General features: G+C 38.4%; 1 protein-coding gene across 6 annotated transcripts in view; it reads left to right on the top strand.

Annotated features, from left to right (window-relative positions):
• Positions 1-23,469, top strand: part of ACVR1 (activin A receptor type 1) — a 121,866-nt gene that overhangs the window by 53,541 nt on the left and 44,856 nt on the right. For all 6 annotated transcript variants that reach the window (XM_039855795.1, XM_039855794.1, XM_039855790.1 and 3 more), the window contains one exon: positions 13,414-13,487. In XM_039855795.1, coding sequence (XP_039711729.1) covers positions 13,421-13,487 — 67 coding nt within the window. In that variant the 5' untranslated portion in view covers positions 13,414-13,420. The remainder of the gene's footprint in view (positions 1-13,413; positions 13,488-23,469) is intronic.

The raw sequence follows: 23,469 nt of genomic DNA, 5'->3' as shown, positions 1-23,469 counted from the left end.
ATACTTTTAATTTTGTTAGGTGAGATGTTGGTTTTACAGTTATGTTTAGAAAAAAATCCGTATATATTAAAGAATTGGGGAGTGAAATGATGCGACATCTGGGATTCTTGTTGAAATGCCCCAGGAGAAAATGGACAAAATAGAGAAAATAAAATTGCTCATTTTCAAAATGGAGTGGTAGGATTTTGTTTATTTTTGAAATTGGGAGGTCAAAAATAGGGTTTATTATATTTTTCTCTCTGTTTCTTTGTAAGTTGAAATTTTTATAATATATATTTTTTAAAAAATTAAGTTTTAAACAGTGAAAACAAATATACGATAGGGTAAGAAGGTACTAAGGAAGGAATAGACGGAGGAGGGAAAATTATAAAGAATGATGTTTCTGTTTTTAACATGGTAGTTCTTAGCTTGGTGGCTCTGAAGCTAAGAAACTGGGTAACATCTTGAGGGAGAAGAAGAGACTGCTGAGATATGGGGCCTTAAGGGAAGCCAAGATTTAAGGAACGAGTAGCAGAAGAGGAAACTGCCATCCAAGGAAGCTGAGAAGGTGCAAGCCATAAAAGCAGAGACATCAAGAGAGTGGAGCCTCTGAATCCCAGCCAGAGAAGAACCCAGGGAAGAAGGGGGTCATCAGCCCTACCGTCCTGCAGAGCGGACAAGAGACCACCCTTGGCGTTCTCAGCATCACCCAAATTACTGCAGGGCTAGGGGGTTCCTAGGCCTCATCTCAGGTCAACAGAATCAAAATCTCTGGGGACAAGACTTGGGAATCCATTTTGAGGAAGCTCCCGAGTGAATCTGAAGGATAAGGGAGGATCTACAAAGAGAACCTTAGCAATAGGTGTTTTAGTGAGGGAGAGGATGGAAGAGGAAGAGGATATGGAGGGAGCTGGGGGATAGATTTCTCTTTCAAGAGAGTTTTCTGTGAAAGGATGTAGAGAGATATGGGGGGACTTAGGGCTGAGGCTGAGGGGGGTGGTGATTGTTGAAATAGTTGTTGCTTATAACAATATAAGATGGGTTTGCCTGTAAATGTGGAGAATGTGAATGGTTTCCATGTAGGTTGACTGAGTGGTCAGGCTAAGCATGAACTTAGGCCCCTACCACTAGAAGAACTTGATTTCGATGGTTCAGGGGGAGACTTGGGAATCATCATCATGGATTACATGTTCTTTTTGTAATTATTTTGAATTCTAAATTAAAAGGAGAGGCACCCAAGTCTTTTCAGTGCCTCTGCTTCTCAAGTTTTGACTGTGCCTGTGGCCCATGCCCCAGGACAAAGGCAAGAATGGGATCTGGAGTGACGACATTAGGTACTTTTCTTAAATTTGTGCTCCTCCTGGTCTGTTTTCTTTCTCAGTTTCCTTTTCTTCGTGTTACAGTGCACTCTAGTTAATGTGTAGAACCTCCAAAAGGGATTGTCCGGTGTGTTTCAGTGATTTCCTTTAGGACTGACTATTCAAGGATTCCCATATTTTCATGATTTCATAATCACAGTCTTCAAAGGTGGAGAGAAGACTGAGGTGAGAATCTTGCTCCTTCTGTTGTACTCTGCCTCAGAGTCTTTGTTTAGTTTTGTTTTTAATAACAGATCAGATTCATCATTTTTACCTTCTAGGAATTCTACTTCTTGGGAGCATCATTTATCTCCTAAATTTCTTTCTTTCTTTCTTTCTTTTTTTAAAATTTACTTTTATCATTAGTTTCAAGTATACAGTACATTGGCTAGACATTTATATGGTTTATGAAATGATCCTTCTGATTGCTCTTTCTTTCCTCTGCCTCTCTACCTAGCCATTACATTAATGCTAACTACATTCCCTGTGCCGTGCTCCCCATCCTTGTGACCATCTATCAACTACTAATTTGTACTTCTTTAACCTTTCACCCCTTTCTCCCAACCCCCAACAAATATAGATTGTCCTCTATATCTGTGAGTCTGTTTTTGATTAGTTTTTTTTTGTTCCTTAAATTCTGCATATAAGTGAAATCATATGGTATTTATCTTTGTCTGACTTAACTCAGCATAATAACCTCTAGGTTCATGCATGTTGTTGTGAATGGTAGGATTTCAATTTTTTTTAATGGCTGAGTAATATTCCATTGTATATACGAACTTCTTTATCTAGTCATCTGTTGATGGGCATTTACGTTACTTCCATATCTTGGCTATTGTAAATTGTGCAGCCATGAACATTGGGGTGCATAGATCTTTACGAATTATTGTTTTGGTTTTCTTTGTATAAATACCCAGAAGCGCAATTCCTGCATCAAAAGGTATATTTCATTTTTAATTTTTTGAGAAACCTCCAGACTATTTTCCATAGTGGCTGTACCAACTGGCAATCCCACCAACAGTGTATGAGGGTTCCCTTTTCTCCATATCCTCGCCAGTACTTGTTGTTCTTTGATTTATTGATGATAGCCATTCTGACAGGTGTGAGATGATATTTTATTGTGGTTTTAATTTGCATTTCTCTGATGATTAGTGACCTTGAGCATCTTTTCATGTCTATTGGCCATCTGTATTTCCTCTTTGGATAAATATCTGTTCAAGTCTTCTGCCCATTTTTTAATTGGATTTTTGTTGTTGTTGTTGAATTGAATGAGTTCTTTATATATTTTCGATATTAATTTCTTATCAGCCGTATTATAAGTGAACATCTTCTCCCATTCAGTTGGTTGTCTTTTAGTTTTGTTAATGGTTTCCTTTGCTGTGTGAAAACTTTTTAGTTCTATGTAGTCCCTTTTGTTTATTTTTTCTTTTGTTTCCCTTGCCTGAAGAGATGCGTTTGAAAATAAATTACTGGTAACAATATCAGAGAGATTACTGCCTATGTTTTCTTCTAAAAGTTTTATGGTTTCGGGTCTTACATTTAAGCGTTTAATCCATTTTGAGTCTCTTGTATATGGTGTAAGAAGGTATTCTAGTCCCGTTTCTTTCTTTTTGCATGTATCTGTCCAATTTTTCCAGCATCATTTATTGAAGAGACTGTCTTTAACCCCTTTGTATATTCTTGCCTCCTTTGTCATATATTAAGTGAGCATATGGGTGTGGATTTATTTTGGGGCTCTCTATTCTGTTCTATTGATCACTGTATCTGTTTCTATGCCAGTACCATGCTGTTTTGATTACTGTTGCCTTGTAGTATAGTTTGATATCAGGTAGCGTGATACCTCCAACTTTGTTCTTTCTCAAGATTGCCGTGGCTATTTGGGGTCTTTTATGGTTCCATATAAATTTTAGGATTATTTGTTCTAGCTCTCTGAAAAATACCATTGGTATTTTGATAGGGATTGCACTGAATCTATAGATTGCTTTGAGTAGTATGGCCATTTTAATGATGTTGATTCTTCCTATCCATCAGCATGGTATATACTTCCATTCATTTGTATCTTCTTTAGTTTTTTTCAATGGCTTATAATTTTCTGAGAACAGATCTTGTACCTCCTTGATTAATTTGATTCCCAGGTATTTTATTGTTTTTGATGCAGTTGTAAATGTGATTGTTTTCTTATTTTTTCTTTCCGAAAGTTCATTATTGGTGTATAACAGTGCCACTGACTTCTGAATGTTAATTTTGTATCCTACTACTTTACTGAATTCATTGAACAGTTCTAATAGTTTTTTGGTGGAATCTTTAGGGTTCTCTCTATTTAGTATTATGTCTTTTGTAAATAACAAGAGTTTTACTTTTTCCTTTCCAGTTCGGATACCTTTTATTTCTTTTTCTTATCTTATTGCTGTGGCTAAGACTTCTAATACAGTGTTGAGGAGGAGTGGTGAAAGTGGGCATCCTTGTCTTGTTCCTGATCTTAAGGAAAACGCTTTTAGCCTTTTCCCATTGAGGATGATGTTAGCTGTAGGTTTGCCATATGTGGCCTTTATTATGTTGAATTCTGTTCCCTCTATTCCCACTTTGTTGAGAGTTTTTATCATAAATGGATGCTGGATTCTGTCGAATGCTTTTTCTGCATCTATCGATACGATCATATGGTTTTTATCTTTCCTAAATTTCATTTCTTTCTCTTTACTTAGTAGAATGCATTCATTTTTACCTTTAACTTGCCATTATTATATAGATCAGTGAGTGTTTTGGGTTGGGTGGGTAGTTTTTAGGTTGCATCAATTTCCTGGTCTCTTTCTACTAGGTATGCAGAACCGTTCCTGCCTCATCTCCCTATCTCCTCGTTTTCTCGTTTTCCGTTGTGGTTCCTTCAGTGCCAACCTGTTCTTTGCACTGACCCTGTGTACATGGTTCATTTTCTTTTTCATGATCATATTTATACTTTTGGTGGATATATTTAAATGAACAGCTGTGCGTTTGTTGAGTCATACCACAATTATCTGATTCTGCTTTAGCTGCTCAACTGGCAAAAGCATATTTCAAGCTAAGTTTTGAGAGAATTCCATTAATCACATTTTAGTCAGGGGAGGGGAGAGGAGAAAGACCACTATGAAAAGTCTTTTTAAAGATTAATGTTAATTACTTAATTTCATTATGTTAGAGCAGATTGATTTGGTTGCTATTTAACGTGTCACCTGGACAAACTTTATAAAGGTATAAATAGCTATTAAGGCTTAATGATAAGTTGGTAGGCAGAATTCCATGGAATTACTGATGTGCAGATAAAGTTAGTAGCTGGTACCTGGTCTATTTAAATGGATAAAAGTTCTTTAAAAAGAGTTCCTTTCTGTAGAGACCAGTGTGCTTGGCTAAACATTCCTTGAATCCATTGGCTAAGTATTTAATTTAAGCCTTCTGAATAGATAACGTGTTATACAGTAGATATTACAACTTTCTTTTTCTTCAAATGTTTTAATTGCTAATTGTAACCTCTGAGTCTGTGGCTTTTATCGGCCAGAGCTCTTTTTCTCTTGATGTTTCCTTAGGGTTCTTTCTGAAGGTTATTAATAGTCATGGAAGCGCGGCTTTCCAAATAGCGTCAATAACCGTTAGAAGACTGGAGATGGGGGGAGATAATATGTCAATTTCTGACTTGTAGGAGATGTATTTTCAAGCTACAGAAGCCGTCTCAGAGGTCACTGGGGATGGCTCTGGGCAGATCAGCTGGTGTCTGCAACTAGAGATCCAGGCTGTCCTTTCCAAAGGGGATATTGTCCACCAGGGAGTTGTCTGGTATACCCAGAGTCTGCCAGCCTTTTTGTTTGGCTGCTTCTCTTGGATGACACTCTTGAAAATTGAAATCCAAGTTACAAACGATATCTTTTAATTTATCTGAAATACCTGATTATTACTATATTAAATAGAGGACATGGAGCACCCCCTCTCCCCCAGGCATTTTTTTTGCCAGTCTGTTATACAATTCCTTAAACCTTACCTTCCTCTCTCTACCCAAAGTATAGCATAGATTAAGGAGTTGGAATTCATGTGTTTTAATTTACACTGAGTGCCTAGTATGTGCCAGACATGGGAATGTAGCCATGAGCTAGGCAGAGTTCTTACTCTCATGCTGCTTATATTTTGTTGCATGGAGGAAAGAGGGGTTGGAAAGGGGGAAATATCATAAAAATCAACAAACTAATAAATAAATGACAAATTTCACAGGCACATAGGTGCCTGAATCACCATTTGTCTGGTAACGGGATGCTATGAAGAAGGTATGGTAGGGTAATATAGTACAGGGACAAGAGTGGGAAGGTCTGAGGCAGGAATGGGCTTGAGTATGGATGGGGGTGGAGTGTGGATGAGAAGGAAAGCTCTGGTTAGGCTTGTGTATAAGGGTGCTTTTTCTCACCTCCAAAGAAATATGCCCTAGTGTTTCTCATTTAAGAGAGTGCGAGGGAGCAGGGGTAGAGAGAGGGTGCTGAAATCTCTTTCATTTTATTCACCACCCTCCCTTTCAAATTATGATAGGTTAATCATGTTAGCTTTACAGATAGGACAGTTGAGTCAGATGGTAGGTGCCTGAATCACCATTTGTCTGGTAACGGGAGGGATAGAAAGGTCTGTACTATTTGGTTAAAGGTGCGGGGGGCAGGGGGGTGGAATTTCAGACATAATCACAAATGAGACAGAAGACTGAGACAGCTTCTAACTGAGGACGTGGGAGGAAGTAGTATTTTAAATGGACTTTACAGTTATATAGCTAAGAGTTTTGTGTGTGGGGAGGTGTGTGGTGGGGAAAATAACAGGCTTCTTCCTACCAATAAGTTAAGAAAAATTGTTCTAGTCACAGTTTGTAAACTGGAGGGCTAGGAGTGAGCCCTGAGTTGCCTAGGAGAATACAACAAAACAGCTGGGAGATGATGGGGTCCTATCAGTTGAAACAAAGGAGGAGAGCCATGGCTATTTGATACAGAGGGAATGAAGTGGAAAATGAGGGACAGTTTCCATGTAGTCAGGCATGTCAAAATAAAACCTAGTTGAGATACCAGTAACGAAGGCATGGAGTGAGTGATCAAGACATTGGAATCTCAGAAGCTTAGCGTAGTTATTATCCTATATCTAGTAGGGGTGTAGCAAAGTCAGTTTTATTTCGCAGACAATTAAAGTTAATTTACTGGGGATTTTTTGATTCTTAAATGTTAGCCTAACTTAAACCTTTCATTTATTTTCATTCGGTTAAGGCCGATCTCCCCCCAACCCCCTTTTACAGAGTAAATTGTTCTTTCTCCCTCCTTTCCAAACCATATCTTGGGTCTATCTGTCACAGCTGGAATGTTTGTAGTGTAACTCTTTCAGTCAAAACCCTTTCTTTCCTGAATAATCTATAATTATTTCCTCTAACTACAGGATGAACTGATCCAGGGGCTGGGTTTCAGTTCTATAGGACTTGTCCAAGAAGCTATTTGTATTCATCTATCATGAAAGATCAAATTACATGCTAATATTCTGAAAGTAACACCCATCAGAAACCCTCCAGCAGCAGTGAAGTCTATATAAAACCAAACTCTGGCAACTTGCACGTTGCCAGTTCAGACAGAGTGTGGTGTTAAAAATATTTCACAGGTCATTTGTGAACTGGAGAAAAGACCCTGACTTAACTTATTTGGTATGATGACTTTGGTTTAGCCTTTTTTTGCAGCTATAACTGACAGCCCATGTCACTTTTCACCCCTCCTAAGGCCCAGGTAGTTTGGAGCAAGCTGCCCTTGGGTTATCTCTCTGCCAGTTGAGCACAGAAGAGACATAACTGTTCTCACATAATGGCTGATTTTTGTCCCACTTGGAGAAGTGGTGGTTGTAAGTATATCTTCCCTCAAAGTTTTATGTCTAGAATTTGTCTTACTGGGTCTAACTTTGCCCCCAAATGAGCCTGATTTACACTAATTGCAGTTTTTATTTTGAGATGTGAGTTACAAGAGAACTGAAAAGTGGGGAATGGGGGTAGGAGATAGAAATCACTTGATGTATTGTCAAGTCTGCTTGCTTTTTCTCCCTCCCACCCCCCACATCAAGATCTTTTTTTCATGGGCAGGGGGAAATAATCTGAGGTTATGTCAGAGTATATATGAAATTAATTTTGAGTTTAGAGAAATGGAAAGAGGGCATGATTGAAAAGTGGCCCAAATAACAATGAATAAATATTGGTTTCCAAGAGGAAAATCAAGATTGTTAAAGATTTCGTAATCTGTAAAATGAGATTAATATTAGTATTTATTTTAATGTTTTGGGAGAGAGATTGAATGATAATACATATGATCCCTAAGCACAGTACCTAGCTAATTTCACTATTGTTAGGGTGATAATGATGTAATTTTGACAGATAACTGAGAAAGCAAAATTACTCTAATTCTTTTTCTGCTTTGCCTCTATCTTTTATATTAAAGAGAATGAGTTGTTTGTTTGTTTGTTTTGCTTCTTATTGAAAGCATAGCATAGAGTGTATACAAAGATCTCAAGAAAAAAACTATTTTGAAGAATAGTGACAACCCCCATCAGAGGGAAGTGAGTGACTTCACATGGATGGTATCATTTAAAATAGGGATGGGTGAATGTACAACCTGTCTTTTAAGATTCTTTCTGACTTGGAGATTGTTAGAAGTTGAATTGAGAAGAATGTCAAGAAAGTCCCTATTGAACAAGTAGGTAGTAAGTAAATTATATGTTGAACAAATGGACAAACCAGATAAGTTTAGGTCACCAGGCCAGACAACTAAACGTCTCGTAGATTTTCATGATAGGGAAGACTCTTACATTTCATCTTACAACTTTCTCTTCATCTTCAGTGTTATGGATAACAAATTGTGTGCTGTTCGTAAGTCTAGGTTTTAGAAATATCCTTTATTCTTATAGTAGATTATCAGCTAGATTACTTAGCATAAATTTTCTAAAAGTTGACTATAGAAATGTATTATACTCTGCATTATTCTGTGACCAATATTAAAATGCTTTGTGATTTTTTGGGTGGGGGATGGGGGGATAATAAACTGCAGTGTATCTGTGACTTTATGCAGCTGTAAAATTGTGATGAGCAAAAGAAGTGCCAAACTTGGTCTCAAGCCCACACATGTTAGAAATTGAGCTAAACGCTAGCTTTAACTGGATATCAATCTGATCTATAAATGGAGTTTGAACACTACCATGGGGTTTAGAAAGCAGTTCTGTTCTGCTCTGGTGATGTGCCTGTTTTTAGTAGAATATCATGGGAATATTCTGTCTTCTAAGAGTTAGTCCTGAGGTATTTTAAGAGGTGGTACTGATTTAAAGTGGGTACCTTAGTTTAATTAGGAGGTCCTTGTGTCTGAAGTATTAAGATCCGTTACCATGGATAGAGGGCCTTATCCAAGAACAGAAAGGAAATGGTTAAACTGAAGGCAAAAATTCATACTCTGAACCCTCCAGATAAAATTCTGTAATCCCCAATACCCCATGATTTTTCATTTAGGGATTTTGGCCTTAGAACATGTAAAGATTTGGTCCTAAAAGGAGACGAGCAGTTGAGTACCTTCTTATCACAGGTTTGTGTCTCATTTTAAAAATAATTAATTGTGTACATAAAAATTATTTCTACATTAAAAAAAGAACCTCATGCCTCTTCCTCGACCATAGATTTTGTTTACTTCCTTGATGTTAGCGAGACTAATGAGATTTCTAAACCTGTGCAACAGTTAAATTTTTGTCAGGTATTGGGTAAATGCTCAGCCTAAAATATCTGGTACCATCTGGTTAACTGGTATGGTAGAAGGACCGATCATTGAAGGGTAAAGCATTGGTTCTCAAAGTGTGGTCTAGATCTTTTGGAGTTGCCATGACTTTGGCAGGGGTTCCATGAGGTCCTTCTTCCAATGACATAGATGTTCATGGCTGGATTTGCTGTGTATACCTCAACTGATACATTTAACATATTGAATGTAGAATCATGTATGAGAATCCAGTTGTTTTCTACTAAGCCAGACATTATAGAAATTGGCAAAAATGCAAAACGGTGCCACTTATCTCACTATATTTATTGGGTGGGGTGGAGATGTAGTTTATATATATATATGTATATATTAAGGTATGTTTATTGTTATTTAAAAATACAATATTTTAAAAAATTCTCCATTTTAATTTCTAATAGAGCAAATGTTGATAGATAATGCCCACATAGACAAGCTAGGGGCCTCAGCGATTTTCAAGAGTATAAAGATTCTGAGACCAAAATGTTTATAAACCACCGGAATAAGGCATCCATGAACTATTGAATTATTGCCACTGTCTTTTTCTGTTACCAGTAAGTTCCCCCCTTTTGCAACCCACATGGGAAACTTCGTAGCCAAAAATACTTGAGAGCAGAGAAATTATAAATGTACTTTTAAAACACTATTTTTCTGTTTAGTATATTTTAAAATTAGAAATAGATCCTTGGGGCTTCAAGTTGGGACATTAGCATATTGATAGTTTAATAATTAAAATATGATGAGGACATTTATTCCAGAACATTATCCTTCTACATTTCATTTCCCCTTTCCTTTTGGAGGCACCATTTTCAATAGTTGAATTAACTGGTCAGCAGAGATACTCCAGATACTGAACAAAATGGCAACCAGTAAGTGTTGCTGACATTTTTTTTCCTAAAGAGTTTTGGCAGATTTTGAGCTATCTGTCTATAAACAGTAGATTAGCTTGGGGAACTGAATTTATAATACTTTTCTGTTTTCTATTTATGAGCCGAAATTAATGTTTTAATTTTGGTTGCACAGTTGTAATCTGTTAAAAGGTATTTTGGGACATGGTTTTTTGTTGGCTTTGTGACAAAAAAAATTTCAATGGTGACTGTCTTTTAGATTTTTGTTTTAGTAAGTGAAAAGATTCTTGATTTTGAAATTTGAAGTTTGTGAACTGCTAACTTTTACTATTACCTGAACTAAATTTTACAGGTTAAAGTTACAGAGAAGGTAAATGTTTTAATTCTGCTATTTCTTTGCAAATGTATATGTGTTTGTGTGTAGGAGGGGGCTGGAGGAGATTGCCGATTCTTTAGAAATTAAATTTAAATTGAGCTGATTAATTCAGGGAAAATTCAAATTTAACAAGTATTAAATGTGCACCTACTTGGCTCTGGTAGTAATGAACAAAATAGACTAGATTTTGCTACCATGGAGTTTACAGTCTAGTGAGGCAAGCAGGTGTCCGAAAACACACAAGTATGAATATGTAATTATTAATTATGATAAGTGCTATGAATGAAAATAGATAAAGTGGTGGATGAGAGTGTAATGAGGGCATATGAGAGTTGAGGCAAGTTTCTAGAAGAAAGCGGCATTTAAGTTGAGACCTGAAGGATGAGTAGGAAATTGCTAGGTTGGGTCCAAGCAGGTGGGGTATTATGTATATACAAAGGTGCCAAGGCAGGCAGGAGCCTGGCTGCTTGCAGTGCTTGGGAGAATGGGGTCATGAGGGGCCTCGACGGCAATGAATATAGAAAAGTGAGGAGAAAGCTTACTAGGGCTTGTCGTGTCTTAATGAGGTTCTGACCCTAGCCTACCTCTACAGATTTCTTAGTTTTTCTCCTCTTTCTTTATAACTGTGCTCTAGGCTCTCTGTGTCCTAGCCTGGTGTTTTTTTAACCTCTTGAATATATCTTAAGTAATGAGGATACACCATGTTTCTTGCCCTGGCCACAGTGCTTCTGTGAAAACTGAGAAGCTGTGCCTTTTTCCTTAAATGCTACCTTGTCTCCACCACAGGGTGCTACCCACCCCAGTATACTTACCACACACCCCCCCCCCCCACCCCAAGCACTCACACAAGCTTATCCTTTTACTAGTACCTCCTAGTCATCTTTCTGGTTGCTATTTAGATATAATCTCCCCAGGAACCTCCTCCACCCTTCAAATCTCAAGTTATTTTATTAGCAGTTTAAAAAAAAAAAAATGCCTACAGCACCTGGTGTTCCTAGGTGACCTCCCATCCAAGTTCTAATCAGGCCTGACCCTGCTTAGCTTCCAAGATCAGACATCAGGCTTGTTCAGGGTGTCATGGCCGTAGACCATGGACCGTGGCTCCATCGGGGCGTGAACAGCAGTTTTGTTTCACCATGTTTTTTTCTAACATTTCATTCAGTTTTTAATTATACAGTCTTTTAGATGATTATTTGATTACCACCATAGATAGTAAGATCAATGATAGTAAGGACCATGTTTGTATATTACACTGTTTTAAGTTTCTAATGTTTAGTATATAGTACTTTTTCAATAGTTGTGGAAGGAAGGAAGGGAAGAAGGACTGGAATTCAGAGATAAGATCAAGATAGTCCAGTAGTTTTCAAGGGCTTTTGATAATATATCTCATTAGCTAAAAAGTTTTGTAAGCATGCACCCTCAATATGTATGTTGGTTATAACTTTTAAATAAAATAAAAACCATTATAAGACATACATAAAATAGAAATTTAAAAAAGATTAAAGACAAAGTATTTAAGGGAATGTTAATAGCGATGACATTGTTAATGAAAATCTCTAGTCATTCAGGATAATGTTTATTGTTTATTGTTTATGATGCTGGATGCAAATGAATTTTTCAAGTAGTTTTGAATTTTGAATTTTGGGAGCCTTCTTCACCTCAGATTCAACTGACAGTTAATTGCTTTTTTCTAGGAAAGTGATTAATGAAGAACCACTAGGAATAGAGATATCAGCTCTACCATTTTCTTACTCTTCTGGTGCTTTCATTAACAAAATATTTAATCTGTGGTTTCCTTAATGGTTTTAGAACATTTACAGTTTGGGGAGGGCTTACTTCATTATAACAAACCAGTACAACCTATAATTCCACTTAAATGGATCCTCAAAAGTATAGTACGTAGCTATCCTCTCTCTCTAAGCAAAACATGTCCACCCTTTCACATTAAATAACTCCCACTCTTTCTGAAAAATACCTCTTGTACTGAACTGTCATAAGGAACTAAAAGAAACCAAATAAAGACTCAAATTATTTATTGCTTTATTAGATTCAAACATTTTTTATAAGATAAACATTTTTAGATATTCATCTCATAAGTCAGTTAGTTGTCTTGCATGGCCTTTGGATGCATGCACCCCTTTTGGAGACAAATGGGCTAGGCTAGAGACTGACAGACAAGTAATTGATTCTGAGAGTCGTTCCACCAGTGCTGTGGGATTGAAATCACTGCCGATGGAGAGTTGTTTCACTAAGCATTTTCCTTTTGAGCTAGATCATGAATTAGGTAGGAGAGGGATGGAAAGGGAGGCTCAGGGCATTTGAGGCAGAGGGAAGCAACAGTATGTTCCTGTTCAAAGGCACAGAGATAAGGTTAATATTGGGGGAACTTACCTCTGGTTGTGAGGGCCCTGGGGGCCAAGATGAGGCAGTTTGTATGTCTACCCTTTGTTAAATCTGAGGTTATCGTAAGAATGCATTGCTTTGCCATAGGTGAGAGAGTTGTTGTAGGGTTTTTTGTTTTTTTGTTTTTTTGTTTTTTCCTTTTGGGCTATGCGATGATGTAAGGTGCTTTACCTGCAATCCTTTTAAACGAGAAGTAAGGCTTAACCATGGTAATTTGGGTTGAATGATTCACTCACTTAATCTTTAACATCATGTTAGAACAGTCTATTCATGCTTCTCAGAGTTTTCAATTTAGTGCCAATTTTACATTCAATAGGATAAGATAAAATTCAAACCTAAAATCCTTTGGGAATGCCAAGCCTTATTAGCTGAGAATTTTTCATGTCCCTGGTGAGTTCTTTGTGAGAGGGTAAGCTTAGAGAAAGTCACCTGAGAGTGGTCACCAGCAGGAGGTACATCTGATTAACTCCTTAAGATGATTTGTTTAGATCTGTGTAAAGGGTATATGTTTAAATATACTAAGAAATAAGGCAACATATGTGAGGGGGATTTGTAAGAAAGGCCTTGAATGGCAGTTTGAAGATGGTATGCTTAATTTAACTTGTCATACTGCAGTTAAATTTTTTGTCTTACTTATATCTCTTTTTTTCCCTACACAGTTGTACAATGGTAGAAGGAGTGATGATTCTTCCTGTGCTAATGATGATTGCTTTCCCTTCCCCTACTATGGAAGGTAAGTGGCTCACGGCTATCTGGGTTAGGATAAGTGTACAGTCATGTGCCACATAATGACATCTTAGTCAAGGACAGACAGCATAGATGATGGTGGTTCCTTAAGATAATGGAGCTGAAAAATCTCCTAGTGGTATACATTACTCATGTGTTTGTGGTGATGTTGCTGTAAGTAAACCTACTATGCTACCAGTCATATAAAACTATAGCACATACAATTATCTACAGTACATAATATTTGATAATAAGTGATGGTTATGTTACTGCTTTATGTATTTACTATACTTTTTATCATTAATTTAGATTGTACTCTTTCTGCTTAAAAAAAAAGAATTTGATATAAAACTGTATGTCGTGTTATACTGGCAGCAACCTCATACATCTTATGTTTACCGTGTCTCCTGATTGCATCATTTCCTCTTGTTCTTGATTTAATCTTGCGGTTTTTTTTAATACAGTAGCATGTTGTATAGGCTTGTAGCCTAGGTGTATGGTAGGCTGTCCCAACTAGGTTTGTGTAAGTGAGCTCTGTGATGTTTACACAATGATGAAATCGCCTAATAGTGCATTTCTCAGAACGTATCCCCATTGTTAAGTGGCATATGATTTTACTGTGTATTGTTTGGCTTATAGTAAACAAGTTTGTTCTTCGTCCTATCAGACTTAATTCTCTTCCCTTCCATTCCTTCCCTCCCTTTATTAAAACTATTTTTTAAGCTATTTTTTAGGTTCACAGCAAAATTGAGAAGATAAAGAGATTTCTCATACCCCTCCACTCCCCACATGAGTCGCCTCCTCCATTATCAACATCCTTTCAGCAGAGACATACATTTGTTACAATTGATGAACCTACATTGACACATCATAAGAAATGACCCAAAGTTCATAGTTTACATTAAGGTTCTCTCTTGGTGTTGTACATTCTATGAGTTTGGGTAGATATATAATGATGACATATATCCACCATTATAGTGTCATACAGAATATTTCACTGTGCTAAAATTTTTCTGTGCTCCACCTGTTCATCCTTTACCCTGCCACCCTTAATCATTAGCAACCACTGATCATCTTACTACCTCCATAGTTTTGCCTTTTCCAGAAAGTCATGTAGTTGGAGTCATGCAGTGGGTAGTCTTTTCAGATTGGCTTCTTCCACTTACTGATATGCATTTAAAGTTCCTGCATATATTTCCATGGCTTCATAACTCATTTCTTTACAGCACTGAATAATATTCCATTATCTGAATGTACCACAGTTTGTCCGTTGACCTACTGAAGGAACATCTTAGTTGCTTCTAGATTTTGGCAATTATGAATAAAGTTGATATACACATTCAAGCGCTGGTTTTTGTATGGACATAGTTTTCATCTCCTTTGGGTAAACACCAAGGATTCTGATTGCTAGATTGTATGGTATAGTTTGTTTAGTAAGAAACTGCCAAACTGTCTTCCAAAGTGGCTGTACCATTTTGCATTCCCCCAGCAATGAGTGAGAGTTCCTGCTGCTCCACATCCCTGCCAGCATTTGGTGGTGTCAGTGTTCTGGATTTTGGCCATTATAATAGGTGTGTAGTGGTGTCTCTTGTTTTAATTTGCATTTCCATGATCACATATGATATGGAGCATCTTTTCATATGCTTATTTGCCATCTGTATATCTTTTTTGGTGAGGTGTCTGTTCACAGTCTCTGGCTCATTTTTTAATCGGGTTGTTTGTTTTCTTATTTCTGAGTTTTGAGTTTTTGGTATATTTTAGATAACAGTCCTTTATCAGATGTGTCTTTCGCATATGTTTTTTTTCGTAGTCTGTGGCTTGTCTTCTCATTCTCTTAACATTGTCTTTCACAGAGCAGTTTTTAATTTTAATGGTCTACCTTATTAATTATTTCTTCATGGATTATGCCTTTAAAAAGTTGTTGCCACACCCAAAGTCATTTAAGTTTTCTCCTATGTTATCTAATATTATTACATTATGTGATATTACTAATGTGGCTTACATTAAGTTTCTGTTGGATGGTGCTTTTGTAAGTCAATTTAGGTATCTATAGTGTGGATTCTGCTGTAAGCAATGCTGTTAAAAGCATTCCAATAATATTGCAGTGATTTTAATTAGTGTCAAGAGGATATGAAATAAAGATCCTGCATGGTGAAGTTTAAAGGAATTGGAGGTGTTTTAACCAGAAGAGAGGTTCATCCTAGGTTGAAGGAATTAAGAAGAAATGGGCTGGAAAGATTTGATGGGTTAATAGTAGTTCACAGCTAGAGGATCTGACCCCCTCCCCAAGGGACACTTGACAAGTCTGGAGACATAACAGGCAAGTTTCTAGAATTTTTTCTTCTCTTTTTAATTGCTAAACACTGTGATCACTATAACAAATCTAAAGAATGTCATGGAATAAAGTGCCTCCAAATTCCATGACTTTTTCTAGGTACAGTATCAGTTCTATGCGGTATTAAGCAGTTCCTTAGTGGACCTGTGGTATAGGCATGATAGAAAAAAGCATATGGAAGAGAACTTGAGATGGAAATGCAATACGAATAGAGGAGAAATGGAGAAGGAATAGGAGAAAGAGAAGGGGACAAGGGCATTTATGGAACAATATTAACAGCCATGCCATTGGTTGTTTCTCCTGCTTTTAGCTCTTAAACTGCCCAAAGAATCCAGCAAATGACTTCTTAATGCCATAGTGAAGATATATGATGAAACTGGTTAGTCTGGCTGGAATGGACACGGATTGCCACTGAGGTTTTGCTGTTTAATATGCCACCACCACTAGGATGTTTACAAGTAAGGGAAAGAACACATCATTTTTCAGTTGCAATGGCTTTTTTTTAAAACAATATCCAGCGAGTGCTACAACCTAGAGTGCTCTAATCATAATAGCAGTTGCCTTAGTCCTATCTTCCCTCCATGACTCAACTCCTTGTTATCTGCCAGGAGCATATTCTATGAAAAGACTCTTTGTTTTTGCATATTTACGAGGAATTAAAAAAAAAAAAATCCACCGAGAACCTCCAATTGTAATACACTCTGTCTGATATACTCAACATTAGTTACAAAGCAAATATTAAGGATAAAAGACTTAACCAAAAGTGATGAATAGTAGGGCAGATAAATTAAATCTTTATACATGCCCCATAGATTGTTCGGTACAGAGCTTTAGACCGCTGTGTTTAAAAGGAAATAGACCCAAGTTTGATGTTTGCAGAACAGCTATGGCATCTTATTAGTTGTGCTTCAGTGAAGCCAAATGACATTCTTGGGCTATAAATAAGAAAGTTGTAGAGACTTTGTACTAATATATTTTGTTGGGTAGTGTACTCTTCTTAGACATAAAAAAAACAATAACAAAAACTTTTTCCCCTTTGTTTCCCAATTACTCCCAAATGTTTCTTAAATATTGTCTAGAAATAGTGTTAAGAATTCAAATAATAGGTCCCAAACAGTGATTTTGATAGAGTTTGGCTAGTATGAGTATACTTGAGAACATTTCTCAAGTTCTGTAGAATCGTAAATGTTTTGGGGCAAAAAAACGACCAAATTAGTTAGGAAAACACTGTTTGCTATAACTACCTCTTTGATGATTATATAGGTAATATTTATGGAGTGGTTAATATGTGCCAAATGTTGGGCTACCTGCTTTATATGCATTGTTTCCCATAATCCTCATGATTACTCTAATGAGATAGGTTTGGGGGGCAGGGGAATCTGCTTTTTAATTCGTTAAAACTCTTGCTTAAGGTTATACAGCCACACAAAAGGTATGATATGCTTTAAGAAATGGTGTTCAGAAGTTTTAGTCATCATCAGTCTTCCTCAGAATTTTGCATTTTTCACATCCACATTCATATTAAATCTGGTGCATGCTAGAATCCAGCTCAACCTAGTCTGTTTTAAAGACTGAGGTGAGAAATTGTAATAGCAAATGATGAGGCCCCTTCACCTGGATTTCTGTTTTTTTTTATTTTTTATTTCTTATCTCTCATGCCAGTATTCATTTTTCATGCTCATTATATATACAACTCTAGCTGCAGGAAGAGTTTTATTTGCTCTCACAGAGAAGAGCACTTGAGTCCTAATTACTCGTATATCCTTCCTTTTCCTTCCCATTAATAAGACTAATCATGCTCTAATACTGCTATTATGCCACCAGGGAGAAGTCCATTTTTGTTCCAGAGCCTCCATGTTTGGCTTTCCCTCTGTCCCTGTGAGGATTTGCAGGTGGTGACCATGACACAAATACTTAAAATGGAATATTGCTTCTCAGATATATTTCAAAACTAAGATGACCCATATTTTATCAAATTTGCAAGCCATAGTTAGATTTTATTACAGCAGAAAAGGTTGGACTTTTTGCAGAGTTCTGCCTGTCCTAGAGAAGATTGCTAAGTCCTAAATTATTTTCAGGGTTAACTTGATTTTAGTATTTCCAAAGTCATTGCCACTCAGACTTTCCAGCCCAATTACTCAATGAGGGAAGGAAGGAGATAACTTCAATAGACCTTTTGTTAGGGACCACAGAGGTGCCCCTCTTTGCCGCTGGGGCGGGGGGAGAGGGGGTGGGGTGGGGACACGGGCAGGGTGGAGAATAGAATAAATAAGCCTTTCTTTGAATTTCTCATTATTGAGGATTCTGAAAGTTCTTGAAGGGGTGAATGAATGTAAGAGAAATGTCTCAGTATTAAATTTGTTGTTCTCATTTCTCATTACTGTAATTTATCCCTTCTGTTAAGAACAAAATCTTTTTCATTGACACATCATCAAATTAGAGACTTGGGGGAAAGAGATGAGATATACTGAGCTATATGCCACTACCAGGACTTAAAATTTAAACATCTGATGAAGCTGTACACTTTGAAGATACTGCTTCTTTATTGTCACATTTTCTTAGCTAACAGAATGATGGTGCATTATCTGATGGAAGGTGAGTTGTGACAAAGCTTCCTTTTTGCTTTTCTTTCCCGTGGAATGTTTGTTTCAGAGGTGGGTGGTTAAACTAAAGCCACATCCATTATTTTTTTCTTTAGTGAGTATTAGAAAATGTTCATATTCATTGCATATTTGTATGAGAGAGGGGTAGCAGTGGGGTGTAGAGAGGACTCTAAATATTCATTTCAAGTCAAGTATTGAACAGAAGGGAAAACAAATCTAAGACCCAAGCTCACTAAATGATTTCTTTGTGGTCAACAGTGAGTGGACAGTGCAAATAGCTTCTAAGTTTTTCTTTTACAAAGATAGGTCTCAAGAATGAGAAGGATGCCATCTTCTCTTTATGGACAAACTAGCGCAGAAGAGATTTGTAGAAACATCATACATGCAACTATGATATTGTGTCAGATGATAAGACTATATTATATATTCGGTCTTCATCCACATCTCCCAAACCCCTTAGAATTTCCTAAGTGATAAGAACAACAGTGGCGTTTCTTGTTTTGTTAGTGAGGTGACTTTTGGATCCCTCATCTGGGTTTAACCTTGCGGTTAGAATATTGGAGCTTTCAGCCTCACCCCCTGATTTCCAGGGAGGGGAGAGAGAAATTGAGGTTGAATCAGTCACCAGTGGTCAACGACTTAGTCAATCATGACAATATAATGAATCCTCCATAAAATCTCAAAAAAGACAGCTCGTGGGTCCCTTTCTGGAGAGTTTCCACATTGGGGAACTAGAATGTTGCCATGTGCCACCATGGTGGGCCCTGAGCTCCACGGGGACAGAAGCTCCGTTGTTAGGGACTTTGCCTTCTATGTCGTTTCATCTGGCTATTGATTCATATCCCATAATATCCTTTGTAGTAAATTGGTAATCTAGTGAGTAAACAGGTTTTCCCGAGTTCTGTAAGCTATTCTAGTAAATTAATCGAACCCATGGGAATCTCTGATTCATAGCCAGTCAGTGAGAAGCACAAGAAACAACCTGGGCTTGAGATTGGAATCTGAAGTGTAAGGTGGTCTTGTGGAACTGAGCCCATTACCTGATTTTCTCTCTGTGAAGATAGCGTCAGAATTGAGTTGAATTCTCAGAAACTCTGCTGGTGTCTGAGAATTGCTCGTTGATGTGGGGAATCACCACCTCCCACCCCCCAGCAACTTTTGCTCTTGAAAAGAAATAAACACCAAGAAAAACAAAAGGCATTTAAAAACTAATTTTTAACTTCCAAAATACTGCTAACTGTCCTCGGAAACTTCCCTCTGCAGCCTAGCATGACCTCAGGCAAGCTTCCATAGATAATGATTATATGAAATAGTCATAATTACTCAGAACTCATGTTGATTCCAAAATAGTGTAAGACACAGGGTGGGGTGGCTCTCACACTTTTCACTGTGACTCATAGTAAGAAACATTTTAGAGTTAGACCCAGTGCAGCTACATTTAGAAGCATTTTAGAGTAGGAACCGCAGGCCGCTGAAACAAAAATTTCATGAAAGTTATTACTCTTACTATGTTTAATGTACACCTATCTTTTTTCCTTTTTCATCCTATTCAGTTTTATTTCGTTTACAAAGAAAGAAATAAACCTTGTCTTGAACCACTAAATTGATCCCACTACCCACAAAGGGGTCATAATCTATAGTTTAACAAAGATAACGCCAATCTGCTCCCTAGAGCTCACTGCCCTCAGGTGAAAGCTCTGACAGCTAACCTGTATGTTTTTGAACAAAGCTGGCCTGAACTTTTTTATTTTTTCACACCTTCATGTAGCCTGACGTCTTCTCTCTCTCCAGACTGGTGATTTGACAGGAAGAGGCAAGTTTACATTTGTGCCTTCTCATCCTTGGTCATAACATTGGAACAGCTGCTGCCTGATTCTAATCAGCTGAATCTGAGCTCTGCAGAGCAGGGTGTTTCCCAGACCACAGAGATGCTCCATCTAATTCTTTGTTATGGGTTAGAGCAGAACATGGACTTTTCTAAGATGTGTATATTTGGGGGATGTGGGAAGGAGAGAAGGAATAGGAGGAAGACTGATATTCCTCTTGGGAAGGGGGTGGTGAAATTCACCTTAAAAAAACTCCCCACAAAACTCTGCCTGTATTTTTTATTCAAATGGTGATTTAGAGGGAGGAGTGACCTCTTATTTATTTTTTGCAGCATTCGTTTTGTCTTATGAATTCTGGTACCTTAAAGAATAGATGGGGGGCGGGGAGCGGAGTCCATAACAGCCCGCATCCAGAATAGAAATGGACTCTCGAGATGTATAAAATACTACAGAATGCCATGTACAGTTACATAGTCATGGCTTCTCTTTATGTTTAACATCATGTCATAGTTCATGTGCTTCACAATGTCAGTTAGGGTAACTGACATTGTGAAGCACATGAACTATGACATGAAGAGTTAGGGTAATTTTTAATAGTTAAGTGGTGTTGCTAGACAGAGTGTCTTCTGAACGGAAGGCCTTGTTCATGCATAAGAATCAGGCCTTTCTCAGGATCTGTTACTGCAGCAGCACGATGGAGACAGTAACAAGGTAGTTGTGAGGAACTAAGGGGAATACGTGCAAAGAAAGCTCTAGAGTGCGCGAGGCTGGGACTTGGTGGTGTCTGTCGTTTTATCCCCAGTGTCTGAGACAGTGCCTGGCATGTAGTCAGGACTCAACGCATATCTGACAAATGAATAAATAATGTTGGCTACAATAATCAGAATTATTGTCATATAAGAAAGATGAGATTTTAAGAGACAGAGGGACTCTTCTGGGCTGAGGAGAGATAAGAGAGCATCTCCTTCTCAGAAAAGAATTTATTCTGAGTTTGAGGGAAGAGAATCGGTCAAAAGAATCAATCTTAGATTCTTTCAATTGATGAGTTAGCATGAGTATACTGGCTGGCACTGGTGATGTCAGCATAACTCAAAGTGGTCCAGCTGTCAGGGATTCACGAAGGTTATAGCATAGCACTGGGAGTATCCACGGGAAGGTCTGAGGTTGGTGACATTAGCCCAGAGGCAAAGTACGAAAGGATGAACAGGTGTTAGACCAGAAAAGGAAGAACTGAGACGGACTCATTAGGTAGGGCAGGGGCTAAGCCCAGAGAAGTAGGGCGATGGAGGACTCCGCCTGGCCAGTCCAGCATGGCCAGAGCAGTCTGAGAAGGGATTTGGGATGAGAGCTGAGGCCCTCCTAGCCTGGCAGGCAGGGCTCTGTGCCTGAAGGCAGTGAGGGCTCTTGAAAGATTAAGTAAGGACAGTCTGTGTGTTTTGGAAGAGTTGTGTGGTGGAAGTGGATCACGGGGCATGGCAAGATAAGTGGTAAAGGGGTGAGAAAATCTGGTCTTCCTGCAGTGTTGTGGCAGACGGGCCCACGTGCTGCATTTTCAAAGGCATACCAACTATCAACTTAATGGTGGCCAACAAATGAGACAGCGAAAGGAAAAACCAAACTTTGGTTCAACGAGCACACCTTTGTTACAGGTGGTTCACAAATAATAGCAACAACAGCAGCAAACAACACTAATCTAGTAATAATTCCACTGCTACTTTTATTATGAAAGCAGATGCCTGAGCTGCTGACTTTTCTAGCAACTTTTTTGAGACGTTTAAATCCCTGTAGCTGGCCCTTTGTTCCTGTGTTGCCATGGAGTGTCAATAAGCCCAGCTCAGAATAACCCAGGCAGTGAGACGAGAGGTACAGCTTGCTCACTGGCATGTTGGCTGACCAGGTTACACTGTTTTCATTGCTCCCGTCTTGGGAGGAGCACTGGGCAGCTGGTTGCCCTGGCAGCTGTGAAAGGTGTATGTCTCTTGGCTGCCCAGAGTTTGAAATGCAACCAAAACTTGCCTGCGTACTGAGCATGTGCAACTCCCGATTGAGCTGATAGCAACTGAAAATAGCCCACTGAGCACCTGTCCCTTGTACACCAGCCTCTGGCCAGCTGCCATTGAGGACAGTGTGGACTCACTTGGTGGATAGGTGAGGGGCTGGGTGGATTTTAACGGTGTTTAGGAAGATCTTGGAAACTTTGGCCCTGGCTCAAAAGGGAGGAAAAAAGCAGCAGGTTCTTCTGAGCGGTTCTGTTTGGCACTTCTGTGGTTAGTGGGTGGCCACAGTGGCTGTGTACGTACAGTATGTGGTGAAGATTCCTTATAGTTCTCCTTGCTCAGACAAACTGTGGTCCAACAGACTGAGAGGTAAAGTTTTCTCTCGGAGGGATGGGCCTTCCTAAAAAAATCCTGGATGGTAGCCTTCCATGGGTTATGCTGCCTCAGATATAGAAAGAGGAGGTATTGAGTTAAACTATATGTTTAATTTTCTACCTACTCTTTAATCCCCAATGACTGTCAGTCAGTCACTTCTACAAGATGTCTCTTTGCTAGATTATTCTGTCTCAGCAGTCCAAATGTGGGCACAGAATAGAATCACAGCATGTTGGGAGCTGTCTGTTCCCCTTTGGGACTCTTTCCATTTCCTTCTGGGTTTTCTTCTCTTCAGCGGGTTGCCATTGTTGGGCATGCTTGGCACGCCAATGTGGATGGAAGCAGGCTCTAGAAGGAAATACTTCTGAAATGACTGGTGGTATTAAAGCTACTATTTAAAAGTGACCCTTCATAGATACTTGGGTTATCTTTAGGCTGTCAGTGCTCTGCAGCTACGGGAGCCAAAGAGAATCTGCAGAAACACTGGCCTGTTGCTCTCGCCTTGGTTTGTGTTTAGATGTTCTTGCTCTCCAGCCAGTGGCCTCGTGACACATCTCAGATTTAGCTGCCTTTCTTCTGCCAAGGCCCAAGATTATTGTGGAAGCTGGGAATGGTATGCCCTGCCACAGAGATTGCGGGGAAGGGAGTGTGTTTGAAAAGCCAGTTCACAGCACTCTGAAGAAATGCTTCCGGTTTCTACCTTGAGTGTAGGCACCTGGAGCCTCTCTGCGGGCTCAGAGATAAAAAAGAATAAACTCAAAATGACCCAAACTCAGCCTTTTCATGGTGACTGTAGGATCCTAAGTTTATGACTAATAAGCCAGTCTTCTTAAGGGTGTTGAATTTGGAAGTT

The sequence above is a fragment of the Pteropus medius genome, unplaced genomic scaffold (assembly GCF_902729225.1).
Source record: "Pteropus medius unplaced genomic scaffold, Ma_sr-lr_union100, whole genome shotgun sequence".
NCBI classification, from domain to species: domain Eukaryota; kingdom Metazoa; phylum Chordata; class Mammalia; order Chiroptera; family Pteropodidae; genus Pteropus; species Pteropus medius.
The sequence above is the reverse complement of the archived record's forward strand: the minus strand, read 5'-3'. Positions and strand labels throughout refer to the sequence as shown.